General features: G+C 38.4%; 1 protein-coding gene across 2 annotated transcripts; it reads right to left on the reverse strand.

Moving 5' to 3' along the window:
- Window positions 1-681: 681 nt before the first annotated feature.
- Window positions 682-26,750, reverse strand: NUCB2 (nucleobindin 2). 2 transcript variants are annotated; one of them, XM_027737241.2, is made up of 13 exons: window positions 26,587-26,750; window positions 15,749-15,892; window positions 14,999-15,106; window positions 13,620-13,746; window positions 10,533-10,636; window positions 8,698-8,883; window positions 7,965-8,055; window positions 6,331-6,389; window positions 4,704-4,796; window positions 3,578-3,667; window positions 2,840-3,010; window positions 2,426-2,507; window positions 682-809 (listed from the first exon to the last, which is right to left on the reverse strand). In XM_027737241.2, exons 2-13 carry the CDS (start codon window positions 15,890-15,892, stop codon window positions 697-699), a joined length of 1,368 nt encoding a protein of 455 aa, XP_027593042.1. In that variant the 5' UTR covers window positions 26,587-26,750; the 3' UTR covers window positions 682-696. The 2 variants fall into 2 exon arrangements, with proteins under 2 accessions (XP_027593042.1, XP_027593044.1); XM_027737243.2 differs by having other exon boundaries at window positions 14,999-15,118.
- Window positions 26,751-27,047: the final 297 nt, after the last annotated feature.

Genomic DNA, 27,047 nt, shown 5'->3' on the forward strand with positions numbered 1-27,047 from the left:
TCTCAACGAGGAGGACGGTTCAGATCAATGCACTACAAGTACAGTATTCCTTTTGAAGGCTTACAGTGAAATTCTTAGGCTTCTGTAAACATGAAAAATATTCACTGTTCCACATAATTCTTTGCTGTGTTTAAATTTTAGAAAGTGCAAATTTTCTGTGATTAAGAGGTTTTATTTTTATTTGGTCTCAAAGAAGAAAGGGTTTGGTAGCAGTGGAAAAAGCAGGCCTTTTATATATGGTCTTTGTTTCCCTATCTCTTGCTTTTCAGCATTCTGGAAAGTTTCTACATAAAAGTAGACATTCAGGCCTGTTCCCTCTTTCCTCTCTGAGAAGATTCTGATTCATGCCTAAACACAGAATGGCAGACATCTCTTCCCTCTTTGTAAGAGCAGAGTTCAACAGCTCAGTCCCCTGGCCATAAAAATCTTTAATATTAATGGTTTCCCTAATTTCTTCCTCTATTATAGCCTCTAGATGATCCCCTTGTGTTTCTCACTGATGCATTGGAGAGAAAATTAGTTTAATTTATAAATCAAACCTGACTGATACTTTAACATTCCCATGATTTTACAGTCTGAGGAAGAGAGCGGAGAGTTCTTGTTTCATTCTGATTTCCTGCCCACCCCACCCCAAGCCCCTCCCACCCTTTTCCCACCCCAAATAATAAAGATGCTATAAAGTTGAGGCACAAGTGGTTAAGGGTGAACTTGATCAGTTCTAACAGCTGGTTCTTGGACATGTCCTGGTGGTAAAGGCTGATCACCTCCTGCCGGATGTTTTGCTGCATCTCCAACTTTGTGTTCCCCAGCTGTAAAACAAGAATAGAACCATTTGTAACTTCTCAATTAAATTGGCCCCAGATGTGAAAAGTCTCTGAAGGAAGGTTCCTATCATAGAAACAATCAACAAAACCTTCTATTTTTTGGTTTATAAATGGAATCAAGAATTTTCTCTGTGAATAACAATTAAATCAGATTAAGATTACCCAATAGACTGCATTATTATTCAGTGTTTCCTCTTAGACTACTAGTTGTTTCTGCTTTCTGTGAAATATTTTTAAAACAATAAGGCATTGATTCTTTCAACATTGTTTTTTCTGAAATATACCATGGTTTTATGGGACCTTTAATCCCAACATGGGAAGCTTGAAAAAGACATACTTAACAACTTGCTCCCTATATGTTGCTCCTTGCTGCATCAATACTTACAGTGTTCTGCCTTTGCCTATGCTTGAATAATATTCATTTTCATAGTCTGATGAACTTGCAGCTGCATTTTTGGGATTCTTTTTTCCTTAAAGTATCCTTAGTAACTCCAGTGGCCTATGGATTTAAAATATTGTCTACTTGGATCTCCTTGACTCAGTGAATGAGTAGTGACCAGTTCCAGCTAATATAATGAATTCTTATGGCACCTGATTAAATGACTTTGCAGAAAGATTTTACATCAAATAATACATATGTTAAGAACAGTATCTGCTACAATACTGCCAGTATCAAAAGAATGTATCATCTGGTGAGGGGAATTTAGGCTCTCAGAACTAAGGATCGTAAAATGAAATTTCCTACAGGCTGATTCAAAGCAAATGAAAAGACAAAATTAAAGTGGTTCTGAAATTTCATCATTTCCCTTCATGGAACTGAATGGGTAGAATTTCAGGGTACCAACAAAGCTGTAATCACTGAATACAGCACTTGAGGTTTGAAGTCCCACTGGTGGCCCTGCAGGGGCAGTTAAGAGCTTCTAGTATTCAGAAGGCTGCCTGGATAGATCTGAAGCCTGTATTTGAAATGAATGTCAAGAGAACTCCTTTAAAGCACAAAGGTAACTCAGGCAAGCTGTTACAGATAAGAAGGGCTAATATATATCCGGCTGTTTTGTTGCCACCAATGAGCAAATGCAATGATTTATTATGCCACTACCTTCTTCTGAGGGTGTTGAAGCAATTGGTCTTTCATACTGTTTAAGGCTAAGTTGTCATGTCATGTTGCATCCAGTTGCTGGTAAATTGACCACTGAGAATATTTAAATGCTTTGATTTGTTCTGCACTCTGAGACTGCAATGCAGCCATAGAATATAAGACAGACCCGGTCATTTGTATGTCCCTGTTCTTCTCTGGATGTTCAGAGACCCTAGATCTCAATATTTTTAGACAGACAGGTACAACACAGTCCTTCTTCTCTGCCCATCTTATGCCTTGTGTTAGAACGCTGTTTCTTTACTATGGATTTAAAAGTACTGAGATTTCAGGAATACTTTAGAAGAGTTATGTACTTCCCTCTTAAAGACTGTTTAGTGAACCTCTCTACAGAGGTCATTAAAATTGCTTTAGATTAATAGTTCCAACAGAAAATATAGTTGTAATGACTTTTACATTGCAAATATTATTTTAAAGCTTGTGTATCTATCAGAAAGAGACATACGAGGTTGGAATTTCAGTTCTCCAGCTGGTCCTGCAGGAGGATTTCCTTGCTGTAGTTTCTTCTGTTCCATCTGTTTTACGACCTGGTGAAAAATAAAATACAACAGTCGAAAAACTTAAATTCGTCAGCTTTCTCTGATGTGACATAAATGAATACACTTATAACAAATTTTGCAGTCATTAAGTAAAGTCTTGTTTAGTTGAGTATATGGCTGAGTTGAGATGCTTGTGTTGTTTGCTGTAATTCTGAATACTAGACTATGTTTTGCTGTGGTACCATTAGTTTAGATTTCAGCTGGGACTCATACAAGAAATCAAGGTAAAGAATGCTCCAGAGCTGGGAACTGTCATGAGCTGTTACACATATAAGGATACAGAAAAGGAAAAAAAAAATATTCTGTTCTCATACATGTACCTGCTGAAGCTCTTGTTTCTGAGCCTGAAGCTGGTCATGCTGCCTCTGTAGTTCTTCCTTCTGTTTCTGAAGTTCTTCTGCCTTCTTTCTAAGTTCATCTTCCTGCTGGGAAATATGATTTTCAAATTCCTTCAGCTCATCCTCAGTGAAGAGCTGCTGTTGATCTAGTGTCTGCAAAAAAATACATACAAATGTGAATACTTAGCCAGGAACACAAGTATATTTTTTATTATCTCCCCACTGAAATTCTTATCTGAATTGTACAGTTCAATTAAAAAAAAAAACAGAACAAGATACCCAGACATGACACTGTAAAGGGTTAGTACACTCTGGCAAACAGCAAAAGAGTCATTTCTCAGCTATTTTGTCAGCAAAACTCTACTACAGATTTAGAGGTAGGAGAAAACTATCCTCTTTCTTCCAGCTGAGCTCTTATCTTCCCTTTAAAGTGATTCATAAACAAAATGTCCATTTTCCATTTGAAAAGCATGTGTGAAAAGCTCTTCTAGAATCCCCAGGGTGGCGCCAGACCTTTTCCGTGTGTGAGAGGCCCATAAAGCTCACATCTGCATTACATTAGGCTGCTACATTTGTAGGTTACATTTAGCTAAGGCGCTTAACGACACACATACCAACACAGAACTGAAAAAAAGCAAAGGTCACAGACATGCCAGTTGGTTTCCTGGTGGAGTGCTGGTAATGCTACTCTATGTTGTACTTGGAACACATTCTCATTACCTCCCAGCTGTCTGGCTCCAAAAATTCTTTTTTCTCTGTAGCTCTGAGGAACTCTTCCAAAGTCACTAGTCGGTCCTTGTTGATGTCAACCTATTTGAAGCAAAAAATTAAACTTAACCTAATGAGTGGGTTTTGATGGAGCTAATATTTAATTTCATCAAACAAATATCCTCAAATATAACCATTTTAATTGTTAAATTGTCCCATTTTCAAGGGATCGCCCGCAACATCTTCTGAAAACTTCTCACAAGCTTATATAGCTTAACAAAAATAGAATTAAAAAGTAAATATTCACATTTTACTTCAAAAATCATTGGCTTTATTGGAAACACTTGTGTTCACAGCCCCAACACTAACAGTGGAAGGTATGACTTTTTTGAGGATAATGTTTTGTAGCTTTCTGGTAACTACTCCAACTCATAAAATTATATCCACTGTCAGATGGTGAGGTTCTGAATTGTGTCAGAATCCTTTAAGGGGAAGGGAGGAAATGCTTCCCTTTATGACTAAATAGAAGACCAGGCTTGCTCTGTTCCTCAAGCTTAAGGAATATAGTTGAATACAGAACAATTATTTTTATTATTATTATAAAATTATAGAATATAAAAATTATTATAATTTGAACACAGTGGTTCAAAATATCCCCTTCCCTTTCCTCTGTCTTCTGAGCTGAAAACCCATCAGACCTGGTGAAGGTATTCACTGTTATAGGTAATACCCTGAGCTCTGAGCTCTCTCCTGAAGGGACAAAGGTGAGCTGTATGAAAGAAGCCCTTGCTCTACACACCAGAATCTTAACCATCTGCCAAGTACCAAAGAACATTTAGAGTTCTTCCCTGTTTGACACAATTCACAGGGAATTTCTATTGAATCTCAGTATCTGCAAGAGACAGAGGCTGCTGCACAATTCCTTTCCTGGAACTTCTTAAACAAGACCTAGTCAGCAGGCATTTACATCAGAATACAGGGACAGGGCGTGAGAATTGTTACTTTATGTGAATCCCTGCACAAACAGCATGCAGTGTGACAGGTCATCCCTTTCTGCTGCACTTGGACAACACTTCATGGCAGAACTGTATTTCTTGAACACAGAAGGAAATAAGCTCTAATGAATATCAGTCCCCACCTCATTCATTACATGTTCTCTCATTCTCAGCCTTTCTTCTTCCATTTCAACCATGTCATCCTCTTCATTCTTGGGATCATAAACTTTTTCTAGCTAAAATTCAGAAATAGTAAATTCAGAAATTAGTAAATGTTAGTTTGAAGAAAGGGCTGCTCATTCAAGTGACAGAGAATATCTGGAAAAGTAGCATGAGACTGCTAAAAACCTAAGTTCGCCATTGTTGCAACAGAGAGAGTCCATGTGTGTGTGTGTGTGTGCAACTTTCCTCTTTCAGCACAGTATTTAAGCAACAAGTGAGCCTTTCTTTCCTAAGAATGAAGTTTTCAGTTAATTCATGTGATCTGTTGCAATTCTGTGCTGTGGCTGTTAACAGTAAAGTTGATCTCAGTGAGCACAGTCTGATCCTGCATTTGATTCAAAGCAGGCAGAGGTTCCATGTGGTTTCTGGAATGGGAGCGAGTAGCTTTTTTACCAGAGCATGCAGTTGACCCTGTAAGCATTTAGGATATCACAAGACAAACTGAGTGCTAAATTTAAGGGTCCACTTCTCCTCTTGCACAATGCCTTTCTGGAGAGTTCATGCTTATTTGTTTCTACTTAGCTTTCTCAGGCATTGACCTTCTCTTGCTTAGCCATAGGTAATTTTAAGGCCCCAGACTATTTGTTTTTAAACTAAAAAAACTACAAAACAGTGAGACATCTGTCAAAAAAGACTGCTCTGTATTGTGGGGGATTATGGCAAAGTATTGTTAGAAATCTCCATTTGCAAATCACGTTTCTTAAAAAAATTACACTAGTTTGAATTTATAACCTTCTATATATACTGTATAGCACATTTCCTCTCTGACTCATTAAATCAGAAAAAAATATTAGACTAGATGTTGACAGCCGTAGTACTGGACCTCTGAATGGGAAATTTATCTTTTTTTTTCCGCAATACCAAAATATAACCTACTGAAACAATTAAGACAAATGCCCTTCATTTACTTATCGATTCTGCAATTCCTATCTTTGGAATTGCTAGCATTACCCCTCTGGGTGGCAAAGACATGCTAATATTTGCTTTTCACAAGAACAAACAAAGGCTTAGAGAAATTAAGAGCCTGTCTACTGTACCAGATGTACATGTGCTGCAAAGTAGCCAGACACAAACCATGAAATTTCTGTAGCCACTACCACAGCGTGCTGTCCCTGAGCCAAGTCACACAAGTGTGACCCTTCTTCCCATAAGACTTGTTGATAAACACTGAACAAGCACAGCTACACATCTTCAAAATCTCAAAACCTCTACCAGGCTGCATCTAGGCAGAGCAGAAGTGCAGCTCTCTGCACTACAATTTATACAGGTGACACCTATCCTGCAGACTAGTTATATAATCTCAAACAAGCCTGTGACAGAGAAATGCATGGGCACTAGATCTCTGATGTCTGACTCCTATTCTTCAACGACTTCATTTTGCCTGCTGATAGGTTTTGCATTTTTGTAGAACTATTAAGGATACACAAAACTCAGCATAAATATGCTATTTTGTAGTCCAAAGTCACCAATTATACTTGGAAAAAATACAGACATCCCTGTAATCATTTTCTGAAAGAAGTTAAGCTTCCGAATGGTTTTTTTTTTTACCTCTTTAGTAAATAGGGCTTCTAATTCTTGCTCATCCAGGAAACCATCATTATTGACATCTACAAAAAGAAGTGTTAAAAATGCAAGTTGAGTAGGTACAGAAAGTCATACATACAATAGACCTTCCTGAGTTAAATAAGGATCAGCACACATATCCCATGTGGATTAATAACCTCATTTAACAAGCAACTGGTTACATAGGTTGATTTTCTCTTTAAATTTTTATCAGGCATTGGCTGAAGTGTACTGCCATTTTTGGTAGGCTGGACAAGTCTGGAGCAATATCCCTACTTCTTAGATTAGCAAAGAGAAATAGGTCACCACAGGATTGTGAAGAGTGCAACTGCCAAAAAATATTACTGAGAACAAGTTGTTGCAATTTAACAACGAAATTTGTAATTAGACTCAGGAGCAACAAAATTTTGCAGAAAAACTTTGTTAATTGGCAGTATGACTCTCCAAAAAACCCTAAAAATTTATGTGAAAATCTATATAAATATGCAGCATTTGAGATAACTGTAAAATGACTTGTCATGACAGCAAATGCTGAGAGGAGAATAGTTGATAACTAATGATCCATCTTTTATTCTACATTGTACTCTGAATATTGTTATACTACCTCGGAAATTGAAAGAGAATGCCTATTTCAAATGGATGGTATTAGCAATATTTTTGTTTAACTGCTTCTAAGTTTTTTTAAAGACCAAGCTCTAAGGCAAAGGTTGTTTCAGCTACTCGTGTTTTGGTAGGATTTGCAGAAACAAGATAACAAAACTTTTCAGAAAATTCTTTCAAAATCTCTTTCTAGAAAGAAGAAATAAGATTTAATAACTATAATACATATTTATAAATTTTATAAACCAAGATAAAAGTTCAGACTCAAGCAACAACACTTTTCTTCATCTAAATCATCATCTTTGGGATTAGTCAAATGTATTGTTCAACCCTTTGCAACCTAGTGCCAGGCAGGATCTACTTAGGGGTACTTTATGATGAAGCATTTAACAATATCAGAATTTAAGGTTACATGATGATATAATCACATTTAAAGGAAAATGTCCACTGAGATACATTTTCATGTCTGCTGTGGCTACTACTTATTGTTTCTAACTGCACATTGCTCAGAAACACAGCAGCAGGATTAGGGGGCATTTTGGTTTTCGTTTTATCAAGGGAATCTTGATAAACCTCTTCTGATGAGGCTTGGCACGTCTGTGGCCGTTCCAAAGATTAGAGGTGTCTGGTATTTATCTGCAGAGATGATGAGAAAGCAGGTTTTCCCCCACCATGGACACACCTCTGAGGATTTATTCCTAGTATGTAGTGTGCAAGCAAAGTTATAGATATGGACAGCCCTCCAAGTACCCATACTTCCCTGAGTAATCGCTCCTGGTATTTGGCTGTAGGATTTCAGGAGTAGTTAAACAAAACTCTGTTTTCAAATTTTAAGCTCCATTTAAAACTTTACAGGAAACTTACAAAAAAGAAGAAATATTTTCTCCTCTATACTATTCAGACTCATCCAAATTATTTGAGGTATAAGACTTCATCCTAGCATATGATAAACTTGTCCTCAGCAGAATGTAAAAGAAAGTAACTTCACTTGTTCATTAAATTAAAACTAAACCTCTTACCGTGCAATTTGAAAAATGTTTTGGGGTCAAATTCATTAGGATCTAGTCCATCTGCTTCTTCCCACACCTCTTTCAGTTGATCTTTGCTTCCCTATAGATTGGTTAAAGAAAAACTATTCAAAAGACAATTTAGTGTAATTTTTCTGCATTACCTTTGCATTACGGTTTCTCTGAAAGGCTTTGTTTGCTGATTAGTCACATGGCAAATGGAATCAATGGAATTTTCTTTAATTCCCTTTTGGTCAGGTCTAATACATTTATTAGACAGAAAGGCCCAGGGAAAGAGAGACTGTCAAAGAAATGCATATTCTGTGGAAAGGAGCACCTGTAATAATCAGTCATGGCTACACAGACTCATCTAGAAACAACAGCTGAAGGAAGTTATATTAATTTGCCCTTTATAGAGCAAACGGTCCTGTGATGCAGTTCCTTGCAGGCCAGGCACACCATGAAGGCATCCCTACAGTTTTTAATACTGTTCTGGCTTACTCCTCGTGAGTTTCAGCATCTTTGTAAACAAGAATTCTGCCAGAAAATAGCATACCTGTACAGAAAAAATGGGGGTTTACATAGTGGGGTTTGTAATGCTCTCAGCACTGTGCCCACGCTCTGCACATCAGTGATAAGAGGCAGATGCTGAGAACAAACAAGATACACCCTTCTCTGTGTTAGCTTTTTCTCTCTGGAAAGGAAGGCTTCCACTCAGTCACATAAAAACAGGCTATGGCCTTACAGGATGGTGAACTTTAGGGTGATCTCCGTGTTTTTTCTTCATCTCCTCAAATTTGGATTCTTCTCGCTTCCTCTTTTCTTCATCCAATGTTTTTAAATACTCTCTCCTCTCATGTTCTTTCATCATCTCATATTTCTTAAACTCCTCATGGCGGGTCTTATCATAGTTTTCCAGGTCACTTGTAGCCTAAAAATACAGATATTTGCAGACATATGATTATGCCACATGATTATGTAACACCTCTGACATTAAACACTGTATTGTTCAGCTCCATGGGCAAGTCTGGCCATTCTGCCATTCTCCTTTTAAATATAGGGTAGTCTAGCTGGGAGGGGTCCTTTCACATGACAGTGATGCAGAAACATCCCTGCTCTGTTATTTTCACAGAAATTAATTTACAAGGCTTCAACTGCTAGACAATTCTTGCGATTGCACAGTACTGTATAAAGGCAGAAAGGTGTCCTTTCTCATCAGTTAGTAATAAATTAAGTTAAATAAGTCCCACACTAATAGTACCATTAACTCCTCGATTACTTCAGACTGAGAACATTTGTAGTTTATCCCACAGTTTAATGAAAAAAGTGCATTCATTAATAGTGGGGGTTAGTTTGCAGTACCTTAATGCAGATTAAATAAAAAATAAAACAATTATATGGAGAGAAAGGGTGAGAGTGAGGGAAGAATTTCTAACAAATATTGTATAGAGTTTAAAGATATGTCATTTTCACACAAGCCAAATGATTTTTTGGTAGTGCTTTTCAAAGTACATGTTTACACCTCATATTTTCTCTCCATGATTTACATCTTAGTTTTCACTGTATCTTTTAAAAAAACAATTCCAAACCAAAGACCCCTTAAAATACCTATTACACTCTGTCAATATCTTGGCTGAGAAAAAATAAGAGACAAAACAATAAAATATATAATAAAAGCAAGAACTGCCCTGTTGAGGATATGCATCTCCTAGCCAACCAGAATTTTCCCAGAAGTGGTGCTCAGAAATGGGAAGAAAAATTATGTCTCTATAAAAAATAATTTTACAGAAAATGGAGATAAAATTTTCCAAGGGTAAAAAAAATTACACAAAAATTACAGGAAGCTAGAAATATAAATTACCTTTCAATTTATTTTGAAAATGTAAAATCTGTCAAATTCTCATGTTGGGCATGCAGTGTTCTCTAAAGCATAGTTGAGATGAAAGTAATTTTTCCCTTTGGGAAGTGTGTTTTTCTCTAGCAGTTGAAAAAAAGCCATGCAGTGCTTAACTACATCCCTTAAAAAACAGGCACTGAAAAAAACCCACACCTGTGACTGATAATGAATCTGCTAAACAGACACTGAATGCCACGTCCAGTGTAAGCAATTTGTAATACTGGTATCTTAAATTCTACTCTGCTGTGGTTTTGCGGCTTGACATATATATAACAGAACCCAAAATTCATATGGGTAGGTTAGGGTTGATTACTTATGTAATTCTGTGAGACTCCCGTATCATCTAGAAATAGAAATCAGAAAATGCACTTGGAAAGAAGTGTACCTCTATCTAAACTGTATTTAATTTAAAGACTTCCAGAAAGGTGTATTTTATTCCCAAAGTTGCTTGTACTGGCATATGATGATAAGATGACATCCCAACATTTATGGGCTCTTTAGCATAATGTACACTGACAACAGTTTTCCAGTGTGCATGGAGACAACTGACTTTTCTCTGAAAATGAAAACTGCATGTCATTTATAAAAAGTGGTATACAGGAAAGGACTTGCCTTTACCAGAGGAAAAAAGCATAATAAATAATACCCCAAATCCCCCATAGTAGTTCATATCTGGCACTCACTGCTTTGATCAGCATATCTAAGTCTTTAGGTTCAAAGGTGTCAGGATTCTGATGGTTCAGGTGCTCAAACTGCTTAAGGAGAGCCTGATGGTCTATGCCAGTGTCTGAAAAAATAAGGTACACGTGCAAAACATGAAAATAAGTTTGAAATCCAGCGAGATCAAGAAGTTAAAGTCTTTCATATGGGAGCTTGTGCCTTGTAAGTACCTGAGGCTCCCTGAGGCCTGGATAATTTTTTCACTGTTGGAGGAAACTATAACAAAATTTCTGAAGTTGTTTTTCCTGAAGGAGGTTGGCAAACTTAATGGCAATTTGCACTGCAGTACCTCTAATGTGTCAGTGTTGCATCGCACACAGTAACTTCACATGCACAAATTAAGGCTTGTGGTTCAGCAAGGAAAAGTACAATCAACTTGAGCTACATAAATTAAGAAAAATATTTTATTCTCTTTTATATAAATGAGATAGTTGAAGTTGTGATGTATCAAAGCTAACAACTTGAATATTTTCCTGAAATAGGAAAAATCCAACTCTTCTACTGCCCTGTACATTTTACAAATCTTAGATCTGGCCAAAGTTTTATGCACAATATGGTATAAAAGTATAACAAATCAGAGAAGCAGATATTCAGATTTCATTTGTGGAAAAAGAGAAGTGCAAGACAGTGGAAAGTCGGGTCTTCTGTCTAACAGCTGAAAGCGTTTTCTCTTCCTTGTAACAGGGGTGATACCCAACCAGCATCAATGCACAAAGAACCAACAACTGAACACATTTCTACTACAGGCTTTTCTACCTGTTACCATGGCTTCTGAATGCTAATGCTAGATAGTAATGCTCTCTTAAGAAGCACACACTTTGAGATGTTAAGTACAACAATTGTGAAAAGCTTTTATTAGATGGCTTCGCAAAGAATATTTTATTTGTTAAAAAAAAAAAAAATGAAAAACCCCACAATTTCAAAACTGTCTGTTTTACATGGAATGCTGTGTTTGTATTATCACAAAACAGCAAACACTGGCCAGGGCAGATTTCAGCCATCATTCCTCCTTGGTGAGATCATGATTTCTGTTGAAATATATGTGCCTTTGCCTGGTTTTGAAACATTTTTACAAGTGTAATAATAGACTTAAGAAAAACAAACAACAAAAAAACCTAGCCCCCAAACCAATTTCCCTCCATTTCTTATACTTAGGGGAAAAGGTTCATTTGATTTGACAATATTTACTTGCCACATTACTGTATTATCTGAGATCCAACCCCTAGCATTCTTCTGTCCTGTACTGATTAGTCTAGTAGGATCTTGGTGAAAATATTTAAAAACACATCTGGATGAAGAACTGAATATATGCAGAATATAATCTCAGATTTGTTTGGGATTTCTTTTTATAAACCTGATCCATCTGAGAGGGAAGAAAACATGGGAATTTGTATGCTTTTTTTTTTCTTTTTTTTAGATCAGACAGAAGACTAAGCTATTAAGTGGTATTCTAGGGCAAAGATTACCAGAACAGATAAAAGGAAATCAAACTGTTCTGCCTGCTGTTATTACAGAATGCTCTTTGTACCTATTCTAAGATGTTGTCTAGGCATGTGGATGCAGCTGTACTTTGTAGGTAATCTGGCCATACTTCTTGTATATGATGCAAAGTACTCATGGGCAAAGCTGACTATAAACTTTACAAAATGTTTTCACATCTTAGTAGTCACCTGAATATTCTGAACTGCAATAATCTGTTCCCAAATTTAAGATCCCACACTTATTTGGTAACAGATCTGAGCTGCTGGGGGGAATTATTTTTCTAAAGCACATTGTGTTAGTTACTATTGATTTATGACAGTAGAGGGGGCTAGAAGTAATCAGTCCATCAAACTTCAAAATACACAAAATTACTATGTACACAACCATTAAGTGCTGTCAGCTGGTTCACTGTGAATGTCACCAGGATGCAACATCCTCATAAACACTTATTTGCACTTGCACACTTCTTCAGTCTGTTTGCCACCTCTGAATTTGGCTTAGCCTGGAAGACAGATCTTCATTCTTGGAGTATTTTAATTTGATACATTATGGATTCAATTCCATGGGATCCTTCCCCATGACTTGCAAAGATTTTTAATAATAAAATAATCTGCGTAGGCAAATTGAGACTTTTTTTATAAGAGTTTCTTTGTGAAAACACCATTTCAGAAACAAGATCATGGAGTCCATCATTAGGATCTTTGTTTATGACCAACTAAATCTCTTTAAAAAGAAACCACTAATAAGAAATTTACAGAATTAGTTCTAAGTGCATACTTTAAAAGTTCTTCAGTAAAAAGAAATAAAAAGGGATAGCACCTTTTCCCAGACAAACTTGCAGCAACTAGAATAATTAGAAACTTGTATACTTTATTCACTAAAAGGAACTGCCTGAGTTTGTAAAATTTCACTAGAAATTAAGCAAATGAACAAATGCTATGGAGAATTTTTTCACTCCAAACATTTTTCCTTATTCAGGAGCTTAAAACTGACTCCAAAATAAGAAAAACAATCCTCTAAATATAAATATTTAATGTTTGCTTTAAATCTGTACAATAACTCCAACTAGTGGAAAGGGGGCTAAAAGATGTCAAAGAGGAAAACTTTCACGTTAACTGACTGTCCAACGATAAATTTTCTACCCTGCAAAGTCATGAAACACTGTGTCATATCTTCTTAAACATAGTCCTACTATGTTACTGCTCTCAGTGAGTAATTGTGAATTACAAAATAGAAAAGAAGTTGAAAAACAATTAGAAGCATCTAACAAATTTATTTATAAGTATCTAACATATTTATTTATAAATAACTGAACTTGTTTCTGTCAGTGAAAAATCCACTGACAGAAAGAAGTTTAGGTTTAGGTATTTATAAAACACAGATGGCTCTTCTGTTATCCCCAGTTTCCTATAAAGACAGGTCTTTACTGGCCTTAGGCCAGCTCAGAAAGGACACTCACTTTCAGCTTAGTTATTATTGTTGACAACAAACAAAGCACAACTAATGGACTTTGCCATTTCTCCAACACAATTGTCCCACAGCTCACCTTGGTAAATTTTGTTTCTTACCTTGAACAGAATCCATTTTAGCTTTAATTAACATTCTTAATCTTGCCACCTCTTGTCGTTTTAGTTCATCCAGCCGTGTTCTCACATGGTGGCTTACTAAATCAAGCTCTCTGCTTAGCTTTCCGCTCTGATGAAAAACAAAAGTTATGTATAAAAACTGGAAGAAAGTAGTTTTTAGGATTAGACATGAGCTGCAAGACTGTAGCAATACTGTAGCACTCACTGTAAGAATCTCAGTATTTTTCCAAAGAGCAGATTCAAAATTTTTATGCCTATGGTTATAGAAACAGAAAGGAATCCTGTAAGCTTTCTGAAAAGAGAATTTCTATCTTGCTCCTCCAAAGAGCAAAACCATAACCTTGAAGGAGCAATGCCTAATAATGTTTGTGACAAGTTTCTTGATCAAATGTCCTCAACTTAGTTCACAAGAATTGTGAGAAACACACAAAGTGCTGTGTTCTTCATCCCCTCGATGAGGGCTGTAAGACCTCAGGGAAAGTACAAGCACAGCAACAGCCATCAATGTGTATTCAAGAACCTTGAAATGAGCAGCAATATTCAAGGGTTACACTAGATGGAGCACAGAAGAAGCTGAAAGCTGCCAATGCCAACACGAGGGATTAAAGGAAACACAAAAGGCAGGATGTCCTCTTTAAGTCTGTCACTTTAGACTGTTTCCTACCCATCCCTTGCAGAATTTCTAGCTCATAAAGGAAGAATGCAGAACAGCCACCACCTAGAGCCAGGAACCAAAGAGTAAAAGACACCAAGGTGGTGAGGTTTTGGACAGAGTGCTATGTGGATTGGCACAAAAGATAGGACAGCAGCAGAGAAATCCAGAGGTCTGGTTTATTCCTATATACACTGACTTTACTTCTAGCACAACTCCTCAGTATCCCCAGATGTTAAAATCTGTCTTGTAATTCTTTTCCACGTCATCATATACATTTTTGAATTACTATCTTAGTCCCAGAAAGCAAATATACCTCTGGGTTCAAAACAGCGTTCCAAATTACTCAGCAAGCAACTACACATGAAAGCTACAACTGCAGCTGTTTTGATGGACATGAAGGTTCACCTATCTGCATAAAGTCTGAAACTAGCTTTTTAGGATATAGGCAGCAGGCAGAAACTATGCATTCCAGTGTATATTGTTGCTAGGGTTTCTTATGCTATGGAATATTCTTTAACGAACAGAAGTTCTGCTGTCCCTTGACTACAGACAAAGATCTAGTAAAATACTTAATTAAATAAAAATTACATTTAAGCTCACAAAAATTGAGAGGAGTATGGAAAAAAAAGGAAGAAAGAATACAACATACATGGCTCAAGATGATGGATTTACTTAACCTTGATTTAACTCTTTTTTTTGAACCTACCTTTATTTCCTCTATGTCAGCAGTCTGGAGTTTCTCCCTGAAATGTTTATCAGTTTCCAAGACATCTATCACTTGCCTGAGATATTCATCATAATAAAGTCCTGTATCCTTCAAAAAAACCCAAAAAGTGAAATTGAAAAAAGAATATACTGCCAAACATTTAGCCCTGTTTTAATACAATTATTGAACTGACACTCTAATCTCAGCAACACAGGCATTATGCTGTCTTACATATCTTTGTTTTTTCCTATTTGCATCACTGCCCTATAGCAACTTCTGATTCATTTGTTTCAGCAACTGACAAGAGGAGAAAATTGTTTAGGAACCCACGTAATACACAAGCACCTGTCCTGTTAATATAGTGTGGCTTTTTAAAATCAGTGCAATTCATTCATTACTGTTCTATTTGAAACACAGAATTGGAATCAGCAAGCAGAATTTCCTAGGCCACCACCCAGTCCTTTGAAATAAGTCTCTGTGGAACAGTAAGTTCTTCCTACTGTAAGCTGGGGAATCCCTTCCACGTGCCACCTCACCTTTAGCAGCTCATTGAAAAAAAATGGAAGAACAACTTTAAGTAGAACCTCCCCACTGTAGATGGCAGACCCCGTGACAATCCTGGCTAACATTAGTTTCCTTCCTGCAAATAACTCCAGTAAAGAACATGTAAATTTCAGAAAGGGAGTTTCCTACCCCCGGATTACTGACAATTAGGAAAAACGCCTGGCAGATAAATTTCTTTACACTTACTGGATTTTCTACCTTCTCTCCTTCTACGTGGCCTTCTCCTTTGACTTTTGTCTTATCTATGTCTATAGGTACAGCTTCCAAGGCCATCACGAGACATGTCATCAGCAAAAGACACTGCTGGGGCAGGACAGATAGCCACTTCATCTGAAATGAGACCAAGTCACAAAAATTAATATAAATGATGTTATCATACTGTACTGATTAGAATTGGTTGACATTCCTACAAAGATACCTGTAATAACCCCCTTTCCACATGATGTTCTGCTCTTCAAGGAACACTAAAACCCAAAGAATTAAATCCAGCTTTAATTTTTAAAGGCCATTATTATGCAAACGTACTTCCTCAGATTAGACTTGTGTGACAACCTAAGTTGTACTGTAAATGCTAAGAGATTTGTAGCATGTGGAGGTATTATCAATAACAGGTGGGAACACCTGTTTAGGATGTCCAAGTCTCACATAACTAATATTGACATTCCTACTCTGATCATGTCTTTGTTGAATTTATTGACAAACTCCTAAAGAGAATCATCAACACTGAATCAGATCTTAGTGTAGTAATGCCAGTGGTTTTTATGTTTCAGTAATGGAGTAGGTTTGCCTACTTTGGAGTCAAGATTCCTTCCAAAATTTATTTGCAGGAATAGTATTTTACAATCCATGTTATATTCATATTTCAGGTTGACAGACGTTAGTGAAAAGAATATTGCTGAGGCTGGGGCTTTATTCAGCCAGTCTCTTCTAGACTTTGTTGTCTTATATGGATCTAATTCTGACATAGTTTGATGAACATTGAGCAGTCTGAGTTCTTGACCTCTATCTTCTTTCCCTCCATCAAATCTGGTTGAAAATAGTTCAATTCAGCCAGAAACTGATAAGACGGAATACTTAAATGGTGTGAATATAAAAATCCAGGTAAAAGAAGTAATGATGGTGACCCAGCATCTGACAGCAAAGTCAAGCTCTTGAGACAATCTGGCCAGTTCAGCCTGTGACACTCCACAGTCTCTGGATAATATATAAAAAGTTTGAGCAAACTCCAGTGCTACATTAGTAACATAATTCACCTCCTGGAACATGAAACTTGCCAGTCAAAGACTGTCTAAAATTAGCTTAGGTATGCCAAAGAAAAGGACATAACATTCAAGAAATGTGCAGTCAAATCAAAAGTATAACTGCTACAAGGCGAATTTCTGTACAAGGGCTTTAGCTGGTCATGCAAGTAGTTCTGTCAAAAGTACTTATGTCCACCAGCAACAAACCTCTTTTTAGGAGGAGGGGGGAGAGGGACAAACTGTAATTACAGTGTCAGTGCCAGTTTCCCTGACTACATGATCTGGTACTTGACAGTGAAACATTGCTTTTGCTTGGATTTACTACAGCAATAAATACACATAATGTTATGTATTCAATATTAAGCATTGCTGACACCCTTTATTCACCCTTATGCAACCGCCAGGAAAATGAAAGCACTCTTATAACAAAAAAAAATAGAAGAGGCATACAAGATGTGCAGAGATACTCTTTCTTTTGTTAAGGATGAGGAAATAGCTGGAGATAAAAATATATTCACTTATCCATCTATTGTTTTATATGTCAAAGGTTCAAGAATTACAACAGTTCCCTGAAACTGTTTTTTCTTAATCACATCTTCAGCAGAAGGAGCCTAAATGGATTATGCTCCGCAAATACCTGTTACTTTCGTTTAAAAAATTACTAACATCTGCTCATTCCCAGATGGGACAGCAGGAGCTATTGTTGCTGCCATATTGAGCACAGGAGATTCAGCATCAGCACTACTGTCAGATCCACAACGAGTCTGATTAGCTTTTCCTAGGTTATGACTTTACAACAAGCACACAAACACAAAAAAATCCAGACCCAGACTGATTCACTGGAACTGGTAAGGTAATTTCTATACTTCTACACAAGCTGTTGGCTTGCAGGGACTTACAGAGCTGACGAGTAAAGGAGTTATTTATTCACTATTGCTTTTAAAGATGCCAGGGTTCCAGTACTTTGGATGGTTTTAATTACAGAGCATTGTATAAACGCTGGGCCTAGGTTTGTTAATTTCAACAGGATTTATTCCCAGGAAATGATAATAACTAACAAATACTAGGTTTTCAAGTCTCCTACTCTTGATGTAGATGCCAAGACTGAGTATTTCTGAGTACCAACTGGATAACTTCTGTATATCAAATTGCCAAGTTAACAGACTTGTCCAGAAGTCTCAGGCCAGGCCAGGCTACAAGGGCAGATCAACAATGCTGTTGGAAAGTCCCAAACTAGAGCCATCAGTTGAGTCTGTATCCCTTAGTAGCACAGCTCATTTTATGTATGGATAACAATAGTGAGTTAATATATCTTATGCAGGCCCTCAGTTCTTTCAGCTGGCAGACAACCATCAGCCTACTGTCACTTAATTTCTTCTGTCTTGCATGGACAAGATCAATTGATTTTGACCTCTTTTTTCCAAAAGTAGATTGACTCTGACACCAGACATTGCATTCTCTGAACACTGCTGCTTGTTATTTTATCCTTACCAAGGCATGTTGAAGTATCTGTCAACATACAAACACAGCTAGATCACCACATGGGCTTTAATACAATGAATTGAAGTGGAAATGGCTTAACTTGAGCAGCAGGTTGGATAGAAATAGATAACAGTGTTTCTGTAACAGACTACCTATAACATGATAAGTATGGCATGTAGTTGCACAGATAACACGTGTTGTGTAAACCATCTCCTCTCTGAACCTGTCATCCATTTATCTCATTCAATTACCCCCTTAGTTTTTGTATTGGAAAAGATGTAAACAATTTATTCTTAATTACCATTTCCATATAATAGCTCTCCAAGAGCGATCAGACATCAGCCTGAAGAGTGCCAGCTTACCTATTGATTCCTTTTATGAAAGCTTTTCCATACCTTTGATCATGCTTGTTACTCTTCCCTGAATCTTTGTCGGTCCTTTAATGTCTGATTTGAAATAGAACCTTGGGTGGCCTAGGCTATGCTACACATTTTATTGGAGCACTGTTTCTTAACAAAAAAAGTTGATAAACTCTATAGGTAGGACTAAGAATATTTGCAAGGTAGTGGTTCCCTTTCAAAGCAGACTGAGACACAGTTGCGAGGAAGCCACTGTACTTTTCAGATGAAAGAAAACAGGAAAAAAAAGTAAAAGTGAGGCAAACAATTCAGTATCTGTCAGCTATGTGTATTTAGAAAATCAATAGGAGATAACTGAACCTCAAAATCCACTTCAAAAGATTCTGGATGAGCAGCCTGGGTAATAAATTCAGTAGACACAGAGCACCACAGCCAAAAAGAGGTGCAGGAAAACCAAAAATCCACCTTGCTGAAATTCTTGAAGAGTATAAATGGGGCAGTCTAGTAAATTGTAAGTTAAAGGCCATAAGCATGTATGAAGTATAGGCAATGTATATGAAACAAAACTAAAACTCAAAATATTTATAAAGTATGTGAGTATAATAAATATATATACTCAGCATTTTTAGAACCATTTTTAAAAGATCATGTATATTTGAAGTATTCCTTTTTAAAAAATAATAGCCTTCTGATAATGCTAAAAATTTGGACCCCAATAGATGGATATTTTTCCAACCAAACTATTTTCATATATACAAAATTATAGTAATAAAAGTAATTTAATATTATTATAGACCACTCTGGTTATGTAAGCTGTGTAAACAGTGTTTTAGAAAATCATTATGTGGCTATAAAATGAGCATGCTCATTTCAGGTAAGATCAACAGGTGAGATGTAGTGAGATGAAGAGAAGCCAGAAACTCAGGTGCTCACCATTGTTCTGGTGTTGACTCATTCTTTGCCTAAGGCAAGTACTAAAGCCAACACTCTCAGCAATGACACCCAGCCTTTGATCCATTTTAAAGACATAACTAACCTCTTTAAAGCTCCTGACCCACAATTTCTAGTAACATGAACAGTTGTGGAGACACAGACTCCTGGTTTAGGCTGCAGGGGGACACACTTAAATTTTTAAGACTTTTTCCCTTACAGCTCAGGAAACCTGATATATAAAATGGCCACGCTCAGTGAAACAACTGAGATAAAAGTAACTGTGTTGTTCTGCCAAACCTCATATGAGGGAGCACTGATCACCACCAAATTTAGGATGGGCAACTGGAGCTATATCATCCTTAACTACCTCTGCAGTAGAATCAACAGAACTTATCTATCAAAAGCCCTAATCAAAGTGCCATTGGGTCTGCTGACTCTGTGAAATATATGCTCATGGGCAATTTGGGTTTCCTTGCAAATACCAACCTTTGTAATTACATGCTGTCGTACATAATGGGAAATACTGGATGATATCACATTATGTTCTTCATATCTATTTGATGTAATAGGCTGCTCAGGAAAGATTACATCAGCCAGTTTCGTCTCAGGTTTTGCATAGGGTGTTTTTACTGTAGCTTTTTTGATAAAACAGGCTAAAAATTTCACACATACCAGGAAGAATTAAAAGCAGAAGAGTCCAAAATGGATAAGTAAAAAAATATCTCTCTCATTGGAGCTGACTTTGCAAACTACTATGCCTAACACAGGATTTCCCACAGTATTTGGAGGAACCCAACTGTCATGTAACAAGTAAATTGGAAATACATTTATTAGAATAAAAAATAATTATCTAGTGAATACAGAGTTATTGTATTTAGGTACCTATTAGTCCAAGACTATAGTCATCAAAATTGCCTTAAGAAAAGCAGGTGACTAAGATTTGCATCAACTTTTAGAGTGTGACAGTCACAACTGAGTCACTGAGCACATTCTACTCTGACCTGTATTAGAAGACAGAAACCAGACCCATTGCAAATTCTAACATTAATCAGCTGCCAGAAAAAAACCCCAGCATGATACTCAAATTCAGCAGCTAGAGGGAAGAGTGAGGAAAGGCAGGATGAGAGGAAAATTGGGGTTCCAGTTTTTGTTCCACTAAGCACTTTACTATTAAGAGTTCATTCCACTCTCAGCCTGCTACCAGCTACCTTCAAGAGTTCTGGACTTCTGAGAAACCCATTCTGTGATGCCCATCCCTTCCCAGGTATTTTGAGTGCATCCATGTGTCTGACCCAGGAATGTGGTTTTCTCTGTAGTAGAGCCACCAAGTCAACAGTCAGTCCTGGTGCTGCAGAAGAGAAGCAGTTCTCAATTTGCTCATTGCCATAAGTGGTACATAAAGCACAGCAGACACGCTCCTGCCCTGCCATGGGGAATGTTATTACTATTCTTCCTACTCCTGCACAGTTTAATGCAGTTATGGATCTGCCCAGCTAACTAGTTACTTTCTTAAAGACAGATGGAGAGAGTTAATGTTACAACTGTCATCTGGAAAGTAAGTGATTTTAGTCAAAGACAGGTAGCCCACCTAGATGAAAAGGTATCACAACTGTAATCTGCTGGTATCAATCTCATCTTTCCAATAGGGACAAACCAACATTTCTACTTGTAATACATAAAGAGAACTAATCATAAAAGTAGTGCTCTAGAACTGACAAATACTGTAGTTTATAAACAAGGGCAATATCATAAGCTTTTGGGGAAAAGGAAAAATAAAAACTTCTCCGACTATAAAGTATTTTAAAAAACAGACCGAGCGCCAAAAGAATGAGACAGTCAGCAGAAAACAGAGACACCAATGTACTTGCATGAACAGAAAAATACAATTGAAAAGGAAAGCAGCAGGCTATCTGCCAGCAATCTTGATCTTGATCCTACTAAAATTAATCACAAATTCCTATCAACTTCAGTGGAATAAGATCGAACATTTGAATTAAAAAGAGCTGCAGGCTTTGAAAGGTAACTACAAAATGCTGCTTCTAAAGTTTGTTCTAGCAACATTAACACAAGCTGCTAAACATAGCATTAGCACACCTCTTTTATATGGCTGCCAGGTGTTACTAGTACAAACCCCAAAATTTACTTTTCATTAACATCTATTGCCCAGAAAATAACATAATTTTGGTACTGACATCTCCATCACCTTCCTAAAACATATTTGTGCTTTGCAAAGAAGTAACACTCCATGCCAAATTTTCTAAAACTGAGATATGCAAAACCATATAGTGACACCAGGGTGCATACGTAGAAGCTCAGTAAGGTGAGTGATTATGAAGCAAGAATAGTGCAACATTGTAAATGTCATATTGTACATTTGCACTTGCCAAAGCCATGTGTACCATGGTGGGCAATGAAAACATAAATCCATACTGACATAATGCACAAATAAGCCTACCTATTAAAAAATATTACATATGCCTGCTATATCTGATATGGAAGTAATTAAACCTGTGTGAGACACAGTGCAGACGTGCAGGATGACAGCAATGTTCTCTGTGGTCATGTACTGTGACTTCCTATTTTTATGCTGTAATTCAGAGAAATGAACAATCTTCATAGGCAGTGCTGAATAAAAAAAAAAAAGCAAAACCATATAAACAGTGATACCAGGGTGCATACTGTAGAAGCTCAATAAGGTGAGTGATTATGAGAATGAGAATAGTGCAACATTGTAAATGTCATATTGTACATTTGCACTTGCCAAAGCCATGTGTACCATGGTGGGCAATGAAAACATAAATCCATACTGACATAATGCACAAATAAGCCTACCTATTAAAAAAATATTACATATGCCTGCTATATCTGATATGGAAGTAATTAAACCTGTGTGAGACACAGTGCAGACGTGCAGGATGACAGCAATGTTCTCTGTGGTCATGTACTGTGACTTCCTATTTTTATGCTGTAATTCAGAGAAATGAACAATCTTCATAGGCAGTGCTGAATAAAAAAAAAAAAGCCCAAACAAGAAACAGATAAAGTAGATCTACTGATTTTCATCTTTCTAAGAATATTCTAACCTCAGTTCTAGAATGAGATCTGAGCTATGTAATGTACTCCTTCAGCAGGCTGAGCCAGCAATGTAGCACCTTGAATCTGTTTTCACCTCTCTGAAACAGTGATATACCTGCCCATATATCACAGTTTAAACAGGGAATGGTTATAGATACATGGGCTTTTCCTTTTCTTTAAAAATTATTTGCAAATATATAAACCGATTTTACATTAAATGTTTGAAATTAGGCAGAAACAGATTATTCTTCTGCCATATTTTCTGTTTGGAAACATCAGTGTTAGATCCTCCAGTTTTTTCAGGAGGAGGAGTTGCCCCACAGACACTGTAAGCTATCATACCTTAAGAAAAGACCAAGTCAATGAATCAATAGTTAATACATTTTCTTCACACTGTTTGTCTAATGAGCTAATCTGGCATTAGCACAGATGAAATGTGGCAACAATTTTGAGAAGCAAGTGGAAAAACCTGTTTCTGCTCACAATGTTAAGCTAAACCTCTGGCTGTGGTGAAGGTGTCTCTTCACCGGGTCATCAGTCCATAGATCCAGGTTGCTCACCGAAGACATGAGCAGCAAATGACATGAAAAGGGAAATGGCTACAGGCTGCAGTAGTTTTCCCTTTACAAGTTAACACTCAAAATACAGAAACACCTGCATATTTCCCTTCCCAAATGAAAACTCATCCTTTAATAAGTTAATATGCAAGCTATTAACTATTACAAGCTAGCTATTATAGCTATATAATTATATAGAGTATTTTATTATCCTTCAAGTATTATTTTCTCTTCTGTCAAAGTTGTCTACTAACACTATGATTCAGATGCTGCTTTTTTTTTTTTTTTCTAGCCAATATCCAACAGGTTTCACACTGGACATGCTGTCCTAATCTTTTGTTTGAGCACATCCCACTCAGTTCTCTGCACCAGGAGACGTTCCTTACTCTTTCAAAGAAGCATTTTGATCTTGCATCTAAATAGTTTTATACAAAACAGTACCATTTAAGTACACAAAGGCAGCAAAATCCTTTTTTCTCATCCTGTTTACTTTGCTTAAATTCTTTTCTTTTGAACTGGAATTGTTGTATTTTTTCACTGCACTTCAGTTGCTTCATTCTCTTTACAGCTAAAAGCTGGCTGATGATACAGCTTCTTTTTTCAGCTTCCCAGAAAAGAGAGCATGCCTTGACCATGCCCAGTACAATGTTTGCTGACAGAACCTCCCTTTAAAAAATGCACTTCAGCTGCTTTATTAAATGAGTCACCCAAATGCTGGGGGATACTATATAGCAATACAAACTATGACTGCTGGAGTGGGAAAGAAGCAATTTTATGTTGAAACAACATAACAATGTAAGATAATATCATGAAACAACACAACTGTACGTCCAAAACCAAAGTGGCATAGAACCAAAATGTACATCTGCTGCTACATGTGCTTAGCTCTGTGGTAAGTAAAGTCTGAAAACTATTTTTCTTCTTGTTGCAGTGTTAACTGTTTATTCTTTAAAAACCTGTGTGCACACACACAAATACACATACACATTTATAATAGCACCTGCCTCCAAGGAACTTCCCTATCCTTGCTTCAAAAAAACCAAAACATCAGTGTCTACAAAGCTGCCTTACTAACTGAAGAATGATGAAATATTAGTTCTTGTTTCTCAAAGCAACTTGCTTGATTTTATCAATTCTGTATTTTACATTTTTTATTTTCTCAGAGGACTACTGCTCTCCCCTTTCATGGCTAGCATTTCATTTACATATGTGTCATTAGGGGGCTGCAGCTTTTGACAGAAAGCCTTTAACTTGGCTTATATGAACAGAAAGTTTACGTCAGCAGCACTGCCAGTACTATCCAGCCAAGGTATGAAAACTTGGCTTTAGTCTTATTAAAAGAATAATTCTTTTTGTTCTTATTGCTTGGTTTTATTTGCCTGATGGGGTTTTCTGAATACAATTTCAGATTCCAAATAAATGTAGCTCAAGCAGTATTACAGCATCAAACAAATTTACACCACATGCCTTTTTATCCAGCTACTAATGTAAGTTCTAAGCAGACCCAATGGGCAATATTTGGTTTCCCTGGGGTTTTTTACTTGTGTTAACTACCTTGGCTAGAAGTGAATGAGATTCACATTGTTCTACACCAACACAATTTGTTTACGGATAAACTTATGGTACTCTTTTTTATATAATTACCTTTCTTATCCTGAAATAAAATACTGCTACCATCCAAGAGATTACAGTGGTGAATAAAAGGTAACCACGGGTAGGAGGTAGGGTGTGTAATTAGGTTAGTAATCTGCAGTCATGGTGGACGTGGCACTATGACTGCACAAGATCATTGTGTAGCAAATGACAATTAGAGATACAACTGAATCCTAAGCGTTCACAGAAATGCAGGCTTCTCCCATAAACTATCTGTGAGTCTTAGGCAGAGGTCCATAAAGGTTACAATAAAACCTAGGTTCAAAGTTTTTGAATGGCTCTTCCCTTCCTACCCAGTGTTCACAGTAGGAATCTTCCCTGTGCTGCTCTGTTTGGTTGAGAGGGATGGTCACTTAGGAATTCACCAATACTGAGTCAACCACAGGACTTTTCTTCAGAGTGAGAGAAAACAAAATGACCAAAGAAAAGCCCACAAAAGCTCCACACTGAAGTTGATCCCATGGGTGCACAGGTGCTTCATTGTTCATATGTGATGGCCAGTGGTTGAAACTACTGGATGTTATCTGTCCGCAGCAAATACTTGCAACTCAAACAACAGAGGCTTTTTTCTCCTATGGGCTTCCTAAAAAGTGTTGCCAAACACAAACTCTTTTGAAAACCTCAGACATATTCATTTCATCCAAAAAATGTTACCTGTCTACAGCCATATCTCAACTTTTTTCCTCTTCTGGAATATTTTCTGAGTGCAGTGGCCAGCCAAGCACTGGGGTATTTTATGGAACTCCTCCAGTGGTATTACAGTAATAGTACAGTAAGGTATTCAGCTCTGGGGTCACCAGCACAACAAGGTCATGGATCTGCTGCAGCAAGTCCAGACAAGGTAACCACGATGATTAAAGGGATGGAGCACCTCTCCTACGAGGAAAGGCTGAGAGAACTGGGATGGTTCAGCTTGGAAAAGAGAAAGCTTTGGGGTGACCTAATTGCAGCCTTTCACTACCTGAAGGGAACCTACAGGAAAGAGACAAGGGAGATGTATTTACAAGGGCACGTAGTGACAGGACAAGGGGGAATGGCTTCAAACCAAAAGAAAACGTGTTTAGATTACATATTAGGAAGAAATTCTTTACTGTGAGGTTGATGAATCACTAGAACAGGTTGCCCAGAGAAGCTGTGGATGCCCCATCCCTGGAAGTGTTCAAGGCCAGGTTGGATGAAGCTCTAAGAAACCTGGTCCCTGACCAAGGCAAGGGGGTTGGAATGCAATGATCTTTAAAGTCTCTTCCAACCCAGATCATTGTGTGATTCTATGACAGTAACGCCGAAAAGCTCTGCCCTTTCTAATGAAATCAGTCGAGTCTCCTGCCCAAGTTTCCCCTGCGGTTGTGGAATTACCAGCCACCCAACATTTTCCCGCTGCAGCTGCTGCCGCTGCCAGCTCTGCCTTCCTTTCCCCTGGCGCTCTACATCGCTCTGCAGCTCACCTACCGCCCGGATCCACGGGTACCTGCGGCCGTAGGGATGGATCGGGGGATAGAGGGGACACACACACACATCTGGAGCCGCCCGGGAAAACTTCAGCTGCGCTGCCCCGCACGGGAGGCAGCCCCACGATTTCACCGTGACCCCCCTGGCTTCGAACCCGGCAGGCGGGAGGGCGGCGAGACCCCCGCGACACGCACCCCACCCCGCCTCCCACCTGGCAGCCGCCCCGCCGCCAGGGCCTCCGCCACCGGCGGGGGCACCGGGACGGGCGGCGCTACCTTTGGGTCCCGTTGCGGCGGGAGAGGAGCCGCTGCTTCTCAACGCCGAGGTGCCTCCTGAGCGCGGGGGCCGAGGGGCGAAGCGTGCCCGGGTGTCCCCCGAGCGGCCGCGGCTGCCGGTGCGGTGCTCGGTGCGGCGCTCGGTGCGCGGCGCGGGCGGAGCGGTGCGACAGCCCCGCGGCGGCCCCGCGCCCGTTGCCATGGGCACAGCGCCCGCCCCCCGGAGCGCCGCCATTGGCCGGCGCTGACCCCTCGCGGGCGTCGCGGAGCGCCCCGATTGGCCCGGCCGGCCCCGCCGGCGCGCCGTGACGCGCGCGCGCCGCCGAGCAGGGACGTGGCGGGGCCGCGGGGGCGGGGCCGGGCCGGGCCGCGCGCCGCTGACGTCACCGGGGGCGGGATACGGGATCAGGGATATGAGGGATGAGGGACGAGGGAGGGATTTGGGTGTTCGGTGGGTCCCC

The sequence above is a fragment of the Pipra filicauda genome, unplaced genomic scaffold (genome assembly GCF_003945595.2).
Source record: "Pipra filicauda isolate LSUMZ 115617 unplaced genomic scaffold, ASM394559v2 scaffold26_size5592650_pilon, whole genome shotgun sequence".
NCBI classification, from domain to species: Eukaryota; Metazoa; Chordata; class Aves; order Passeriformes; family Pipridae; genus Pipra; species Pipra filicauda.

Coding starts and splice junctions, on each gene's coding strand:
- NUCB2 (XM_027737243.2), bottom strand. CDS start 15,892: ATGAAGTGGCTATCTGTCCTGCCCCAGCAGTGTCTTTTGCTGATGACA. Junction 13,747..14,998: donor CTGACATAGAGGAAATAAAG/GTAGGTTCAAAA, acceptor GTTTTTCATCAG/AGCGGAAAGCTAAGCAGAGA. Junction 8,884..10,532: donor TAGATATGCTGATCAAAGCA/GTGAGTGCCAGA, acceptor CTGTATTTTTAG/GCTACAAGTGACCTGGAAAA.